The sequence below is a fragment of the Solea senegalensis genome, linkage group LG4 (genome assembly GCF_019176455.1).
Source record: "Solea senegalensis isolate Sse05_10M linkage group LG4, IFAPA_SoseM_1, whole genome shotgun sequence".
Taxonomy (NCBI): Eukaryota; Metazoa; Chordata; class Actinopteri; order Pleuronectiformes; family Soleidae; genus Solea; species Solea senegalensis.
Window position 1 is genome coordinate 6,715,568 of NC_058024.1, and position 8,678 is coordinate 6,724,245.

At 40.0% G+C, this 8,678-nt stretch overlaps 1 protein-coding gene across 1 annotated transcript; it reads left to right on the forward strand.

The window, feature by feature from the left end:
• The first annotated feature begins 346 nt into the window (after nt 1–346).
• slc6a14 (solute carrier family 6 member 14) lies at nt 347–6,454 on the forward strand. Its single transcript, XM_044024951.1, has 15 exons — nt 347–412; nt 1,091–1,235; nt 1,318–1,449; nt 2,399–2,557; nt 2,734–2,848; nt 2,930–3,062; nt 3,389–3,529; nt 3,621–3,756; nt 4,312–4,404; nt 4,505–4,630; nt 4,729–4,847; nt 4,948–5,047; nt 5,133–5,242; nt 5,984–6,151; nt 6,233–6,454. Exons 1-15 carry the CDS (start codon nt 347–349, stop codon nt 6,398–6,400), a joined length of 1,911 nt encoding a protein of 636 aa, XP_043880886.1. The 3' UTR covers nt 6,401–6,454.
• The last annotated feature ends 2,224 nt before the right edge of the window (nt 6,455–8,678 follow it).

The following is an 8,678-nucleotide window of genomic DNA, read 5'->3' on the forward strand; positions in this document are numbered from 1 at the left end:
CGTAATGCTTATTTTTAGCAGCACGACGTCTTTAAGTGGAAATATGAGGTTTAGAAATACTCCCACAATGTGACATATTTATAACATCTGTGTCAATCAGGGGATCCACTAATATTATCAAGAGTGAAACATCATGTGGAAAATCGTGATTGCAGTGGGGGCTTTTTATTAAAACACCCAGGTATGTGTGGAGTTGAGGGGGAGGTTTGTGAGCAGGCGATTGGTTGGAAGACATCACTCCCTTCTTGTTTGTTGGGGGGGAGAATGGGTGGGGGCTACATTAAAACAGACCTACTTGAGACAGGGACATTTCTTACACAGAATTTAAGCAAGGCGGTGAAAGGACATGAGGAAATACAGTTGGAACACTGTCAGGGATTTGATTTTCAGAAATCCTGCAGTCGTCACTCAGGTAGGATCACGGACCTGATAATTCACTTCTCCACAGGAACACTGAATAGCCCTGATGAACAAATTGAATCATCGCTGAATGCAAATCTACCAACGAACAGAATATGCAAGAATACATTTTACATCGTTTTGTGCAGAATAAGCTTAAACAACATGTTTGTTGTTTTAGAATAGATTTTCAGATTCATTGTTTTTTGTTTATTTATTTATTTTTTAAATCTCTTAATGGTCTGAATCATATTTATCGATCTGTTTTGCTTTAAACCTCTGAACCACCCACGGCTCTCAGGTCTTTCAGTAGCAGCCTCTTGATTATCTTAGAAAATCAAAGCAAAAACACTGACCTCCTTTCATTACTATGCTCTCCTCCTGTGAAACAAGGAAGGTTTTTGCATTTTGAAAGCAAACATAAAACCTACCTTTTCACCTCAACTGAATATATATTTTTGGGTTGTTTTTTTACCATGTGAAGGATTATCATGCACACGACTTTGCAGGAAAAGTGCTGTACAAATAAAGACTGATTGACTGTTTTCAGGCCTATATGTACCTTGGTGACAATATGTAATTAAGTAGAAACATTTGTACTGCACTCTTTTGAAATGTTCCATTCCCACAACAATTATCTTTCTCCAGCTATTTGGAAGCTTTACCTATTTCTGAACTTTTCCCTGAGCAGGAGCCACCTGTGAACGAAGGAGATGAGAACGCTGAACGAGGCAACTGGTCCAGTAAGAGGGAGTACATCCTCTCCACGATCGGTTATGCTGTTGGGCTGGGAAATATCTGGAGATTTCCATATCTGGCCTACAAGAATGGAGGGGGTACATTTGCTCATTTATTTGATTCGGAAATCCAATTTGAACATTAATCAGTAGATAACATAGATTAATCCCTTTGGAACAGGTGCTTTTCTCATCCCCTACTTTGTGATGCTGGTGGTGACTGGAATCCCACTTTTCTTTCTGGAAAGTTCCCTTGGTCAGTTCTGCAGCCAAGGCCCCATAAACATATGGAGAGCAGTGCCTATACTGCAGGGTAAGATGCACACCTGAAGGTGAACGTGTCTCTTAAAACACATGTCTGAGTCTGTTCTTTTATGGCGTTTCATAAAAACTCTGACCATTGGAGTTTTAGGACTTTGTGTCCAGACAGAGTTGCAATGATTATTGTGGCTAAATTGTGGCACACATGCAACATTATTATTGTGATTACTTTTTTAAAAGCACACAGACTGCCTGACATTCAGAAGGTCACCGGTTCAGCTCTCAGTTCAAAGCGTGTGATGTTTTCTTCTGGTACTTTCAGTCATAAAACATGGACTTTCTGTGAAGGCAAAACTAATAACCTCGGGGGTGAACTACCGGCACCTGCTTAATGATTCTCTAGACAGGTATCCAGCTTTCAGAGACTAAACACCTGGATTTTTCCACCAGTTAGTCAGAAATGAAGAAGCCGCTTAGATGAGAGGTGAAAGGTCAAACAAATTGCAAGGTCTTGCAAAGAGACTGAAAAGAGAGTTGTATGTAGAGTGGACATAGTTCTGAATATCTGGTCAAGTGAACAAGGTAGAAGAGTCCAATCTTTATTCCCAAACTATTACAGAGAAGAGCGGATCTCAGTCCAGAGATTTGATAACACCTTAGGCAGGGTGGGGGCAAACAGTGGAGACAGATGTATGGGAGAACTGAGCAGACAATAGACACACAGTGTATAATTGATCTGCAAACAACACAGAACAAGTGAACAGTGGGTGGCCATTTCGTTAAAGTGTGAGTGAAAACTTTGGCGGAATGTGGTGGATTGTATGCTGCAACATGAGTAGCAGGTGTGTAGTAGAGTGAGCAGGAAGCATGTGTCAGGAAGCAACACACACACACACCAGACAGAAAGAGGGAAATCAGCCAGTAGACTCACCCACATTTTTAAAGGAATGTCTTTTCTATTAACATTAACATTTCTTGACAATGTCTCTCTAACTCTGCAGGGGTTGGCATTGCCATGGTTATGGTGACACTGATAGTATCCATTTACTATAACGTCATCCTTGCCTACAGCTTGTACTACATGTTCGCTTCCTTCCAGTCTCCTTTGCCCTGGTCCAGCTGCGTCAGTACCTACAGTAACTGCAGCAACACACCTTCAGGTACCTGTCTCAAGTCCTACTCTGCTGATGTGTCATTGTCATGGGGTGAGATAAAATCACAATCACTCTCAGATGATTCTGAAGAAAAACACCTGATAATATAAATGCTTGTATTTACCACATAAGCATACCTGTATTTTAAGGAAGCCATTCACTTGTGCTCTTTCCATTTGTAGTATGGTGTAATGTAAGCGGTGTTTTAGTGGCCAACTGGACTCAGGAAAACATCACTTGTCCTTTGTCTGACGTGATCACAGCTTCAGTGCAGAGTCCGAGTGAACACTACTGGGAGTAAGAGTCACACACACACACACAAACACACACCCTTGTCGTGCTGTGATGTCAGTGAAAACATTTTTATCTCTCCCTCAGTCGTGTAGCTCTACAGAGATCAAGTGGTCTGAGTGAAACAGGACCTGTAGTCTGGCATCTGGCTCTATGTCTGCTGCTGAGCTCCATAATTGTTGCCGCAGCGCTCGTCAGAGGCATCAAGTCATCGGGAAAAGTGAGTTATCGTCCACTTTGAATTGTGTCCTTATCCACAGATTGATGAGCTCCAGAGAATCCAATAGAAAATGTACTGCAATGCAATACAATGCATACAAATCCAAGGTTAAGTGTGGAATAAAGAAAAGAGTATTAGTGCCACATGGAAAACAATTTCTTTGAAACAAAGTAAAAGAAATAAAACAGCATGAATTCTCAAATTTATGTCAGAATTCTGAGAAATAAGTCAGACTTGGCCCTAATACTCTTCCGTACACACATCTCAGTCTTAGAGCAGTATTTCATCACATTTCTACAGTTAAATCTAAGCTTTCATCTTTCCAGGTTGTCTATTTCACAGCTACATTTCCCTATGTGGTGATTTTCACACTGCTGATCAGAGGTGTGACACTAGAGGGAGCTAGAGATGGGATAGAGTTCTACATTGGTTCTCAGTCCAATCTGACCAAACTGACTGAAGCACAGGTGAGGACCCAACTTTCCTTACTTGAATACACAGTAGTACTGTTTTTTAAACATAAAAAAATATCTTTTTTTATGTTCTTTGTTTTTTTAGATCTGGAAAGATGCAGCGACTCAGACTTTCTATTCTCTCTCTATTGGCTGGGGTGGAGTCATGACTCTCGCTTCCTACAACAACTTCCACAACAATGTGTTTAAGGATGCATTTGTAGTAACACTGACCAATGCAGGTGGGCGTAAATGTCTCTAAAAAGGAAGTTTAAAATCTGTCCAGAACAGGATTTTCACCATTATTGATACGTTTTTAAAGCGGAAAACCAGCCTTACAAGATCAGGGCCGCCGACCCGGAGTCCTCAGAATCAGGAGGTCTCGCTAAGTCTCGGGTCAAAAAATAGATGAAAAAGCTGTAATTTCCTTCTTAAAATAACAACAGGTGGTGAGATGATGGTGCAGAAAGAGTTTGAACAAAGAGAACTTTATTTGTTACAAGCCATGCATCCGTTCAAGCGCTGCAGTTTGCTTGAGAGAGGTTCAGCCGAATCCTAGAACACTCTGGCCTCCGTCATTGGGAGTCCCAAGGATGGAGGCCAGAGACATCATCATCACCATTGCCCTTATTTGGTATTCTAGCTTCAGCAATGATTCCACCACACTCAGCACTGATTCCAAAACTGAGCTGTATTAATGTGTTCATCTGAGTCAGATACTTCAAAGTTCCGCTTTAAAGACGTTGATGTTTCTTTTGTTTTACTCATGCAGTCAAACTATTTTCATTCTTTCACAGGCACCAGTGTGATTGCAGGTTTTGCCATATTTTCAATTCTGGGTCACATGGCTCGTTTATACAACATGCCAGTTGGAGAGGTTGTAAAGGAAGGTCAGATGGACGCACCGTGTGAGCACTAAACTTCATATAAATGTAGAAGACTGGCAAGTGGCCTCTGATTGTTTCGTTTCTATGTCATTTCTATGTCTAGGGTTTGGCCTGGCATTCATTGCATATCCAGATGCTTTGTCCAAGCTTCCTGTATCACCTTTGTGGTCTGTTTTGTTCTTCTTCATGCTCCTGACAGTTGGCCTGGACTCTCAGTTTGCAGGAATAGGTAGGATGTTGTTTTTTTTGTACTTTATTCAGACCACTGCTGTACTGGTGGATCCTCTCATCATGTGTCATCACGTCTTTCTTTCTTTTTGTCATTAGAGGTGATCCTCACCTGTTTGTCAGATGCCTGTCCTAAAATGTTCAAAAACAAACATGCCTTACTGACTGTGACAACATGTGCTGGCCTCTATCTTCTTGGCCTACCATGTGTCACACAGGTAAGCCTGACTTCGTGGAATGTTCCTACCATTACAAACCTACATGAGACTATGTGACACTTGCGTCTGACATTAGGTGATCTTTGTGTGTATGTGTTAGGCAGGAATATACTGGGTGACACTGATCGACCAGTTTGTTGCCAGCTGGGTGCTTCTGGTCTTGGTCCTCTTGGAGATCATTGGCATCAGCTACATTTATGGTAAATAGAACCGTTTTGGATGTAGGTGCATAGAAAATGTGACAAAGACAGCCTTAATCTCTAGCTGTGTTCTTGTGCTTCACAGGAGGGAACCGTTTTATTAAAGACATTGAGATGATGCTTGGAAAGAAGAGTTTCACTTTCTGGCTTTGGTGGAGAGCATGTTGGTTTTTCATCAGTCCCTGTATCATAGCGGTGAGTAGCACACACACTGGATTAACTCCAGAAGCATAAGTCTTAGTTTGTCTCTCATCATGCAATCGATGAACAGTTCTGTGACATCGCAATGACAAGTCACTGAGTCATTGTTAACAAATGCAGTGGTTAAAAATGTGTATACTGTATATTTGTAGCTGTGTATGAATGTGCCAAATGATTTGATATTTGTTAGAAATTTTATTTATAATGGCCACAAGTGAATACGAGATATGTGGCCACTGTGGCACCCACTCTCTTTATATGTTTGTGACAGAAACAACAGAGACAATGACAAGATTGTGCTTTGTATAAGAGATAGACAGGGTTTTTTTTTTCTGAAAAACACAGGGAGCTGGAGTCAATCCCAGCTGACATGAGGCAAAAATCGGCTTACACCCTTGGACAGACCATCAGTCCTTCGCAGGGACAACATCCATTAACCTAATCAGCAAACTGCATGTTTTTGAACTGTAGGAGGAAGTCAAGCCAGTGACTTTCTTGCTGTGAGGCAACAGTGCTACCCACTGTGTGTCCATGTGTCCCTTTCTGGTTTTTCATCAATACAATGTCCAAAAATATGACAATGAATAGCAGCAAAATGTCACTTTCGTCAAACTGGAACTCTTTTAACTCTTGTATTCAATAAAACATATTGCATATGAGAAATAAACAATTATTATAAAGAACTAGAGAAATGTGTTTGTATAGGATACATCATGTTTATACTCTGCTGTTTAGGTGATCCTGGTCTGGTCTCTGATGACATTTACGCCTCCTTTATATGGGACAGTCCCATTCCCAGGCTGGGGCTTGGCTCTGGGCTGGTGCATGGTTGGGTTCATCCTACTCTGGATCCCTGTCATCGCTGTATATAAGCTGATAAGAACAGAAGGAAGCCCCTGGAAGGTGTGTTGTGTGTTGATCATCAAAAAAAATCTTTCTTCAGACACCAGGAGGAAAATAATTAATTTCTTTAACTTTCTACAGCGTTTGAAGTTGTTGTGTTCTCCATCCAAAAAATGGCATCCCTACCTGGACGTCCATCGAGGAGAGCGCTACTCAGAAGAACGCTGCTGTCGCATGAAGAACCTTGACAACAAACTCGATGAAGACATAAATGTAAATGTAAATGTCATTTCTAGCTCATGGCTCTGATGAGTAAAGGAGTGCAGATAGATAGATAGATAGATAGATAGATAGATAGATAGATAGATAGATAGATAGATAGGTAGATAGATAGATATATAGCTAGATAGATAGATAGATAGATAGATAGATAGATAGATAGATAGATAGATAGATAGATAGATAGATCGATAAATTTGTTTGTGTGTGTGGTGGCCACGCACCTTAGACAAGGCTTTAAAATAACAGTTTCTGCACATGTGTTAGGTATTAAATTAAATTCAAACTTTAGATAAAACAATAAAAAGAACCTTGTTGTGTATAAATCAGATTCTCCTGGGGCAGGTTATGAAGCTGAATCTATTAATGATATTAATGATGGTAAAAGAGATGAAATGCAGCCCCATGATGTACATCCGATCTTTCATGCACTTCTCTGGCCACATAGACTTCCACAAGCAGGGTTTGCCGTCACAGACATCACAGGAGTAGTGGAGAAAGCATTTGAAATGGCTCTGGAGCTGTGGAAGGGAACGAGTGGCTCAAAGTCTAAAGCCTGCCCCACACTAGAGGATTTCAAAATCTGACTTGATTTTAAAAACACAACAAACTCCATAATCAATGTTTTAATCCTGAGAAAGCACAGACTAGAAGATCCACTCAGGACCACACACTTGGCATTTAACCAGATGATTTCAAGGAGGAGATTCCAGGGATTTGGGATCTCACAGAAACTTGTGTGATTTCATTTTGTACTTTACGACACTTAGCATACTGTAAATACAGACCATGAATAAACCACATGGGTTTTGGATACATATCATTACGTTTATGTCACGTCTTCCTTGGTTGTTCTAACAGAAACTTGTGTAGTCGTCCAGTGTTTAACTAACTTCCCAGCAAATGCAAAAACATTGCTTGAATGTGTGTTTGCTTAAAGACTTGCATCTGCACACATGACTGTACTCATCTGCTTGTATTTCTCTGATGTTTCTCACAGTTGAAACTGAAATGCATCTCATTTGTGGACTGACATCTACTCCTGCTGTTAATGTGTGTCCACGATGAGAATTTGTTCAGCTCACACCACATGTTTTCTGTGTGTGGTGTGGAAAGATCATCTGCATACACTCAGCAGGGTATAACCTGTATCAAATACCATATCTATAATATCTCTAACACCATACCATATTTCTGGATTACATTTATACTTGTGTCCAATGTCTGTGAAGGTTCTCAGTCATCCAGGTCATAGTCATCTTCTGTGGTAAGCTTTCATCAGAGAGGCTTCTTCAGTTCTAACTAAACGGTGGACAAATAAAACAGGTATTTAGCCTCTTGCAGCTGAAACCTGTCTAGAGAGTCGTTAAGTTAAGTTGAACAACGCAGATTCCTCATTATATTGCACTGCAAAAAAAAATAATGATTTGTTTGTGTGTGGAGATTTTGTCCTTAGGACAACTTGTGTTTACTGTTGTTGTGATACATCCCTGACCACAACTAGTGGTTCATAAGAATGAGGGCATTACTGTACAGTATGTTTGTTCAGTAACACTTTCTCCCTGTTGTTATGTGGATCACACAACTCACATGTCAGGAAAACAATTCAAACATTGACGAGAAGACAGACAGAGAATGAGAGACAGAGGTCAGGGGCACCATAGATCAGCACCACTTCATTTTGATTTTGTGACAAGATGATGAGATGAAATTAAATGATCCAAGTTTATAATTGTAATTACTGGTGTTTTAAAGTATACAAAGCATCCTAAAACAGTTATGTTCATCATTGTTTCCCTTTTGTCTTTGGACATACTGTACAGTATGTATGATGGGGGAGGATTATAGACAGACAGACAGAAAGACAGACACTTGTCACAAGACATCAAGAGTTAAACAAAACAAAATATGGCACTAAAAGTTTGTGACTCGCACACAGACACATCATACTGTATTTACCTGCAACTATGCACAATGGCCATGTAACTTCTCAATCACACATTAGTCTGTGTACCTGTGTCTGACTCTATTTCTAGTGTTAGCTGTGTTTTTATTTCTTACAACTAAAGGTTGATTTCCTCAACTCTAAAGTTAACACAGACTTTTACTTCATTTAAGGTACAAGGCACCACACACAACATTTACAGCATGTAATCATTACCTAATGTTTTTGCTTGTTTGTTTTTGGTTTAAAAAAAACATTTTATAGTATGCATTTTTCTAGTTCAAGCCTGAGAATGAAAGTGAATATTTATGTCCCTTACTCCAGTAAATCAATATTAAATTAAATTATGCAATATTTCCTAAA

Coding starts and splice junctions, on each gene's coding strand:
- slc6a14 (XM_044024951.1), top strand. CDS start 347: ATGAGGAAATACAGTTGGAACACTGTCAGGGATTTGATTTTCAGAAAT. Junction 3,757..4,311: donor AGTAACACTGACCAATGCAG/GTGGGCGTAAAT, acceptor ATTCTTTCACAG/GCACCAGTGTGATTGCAGGT. Junction 4,405..4,504: donor TGGAGAGGTTGTAAAGGAAG/GTCAGATGGACG, acceptor TTCTATGTCTAG/GGTTTGGCCTGGCATTCATT.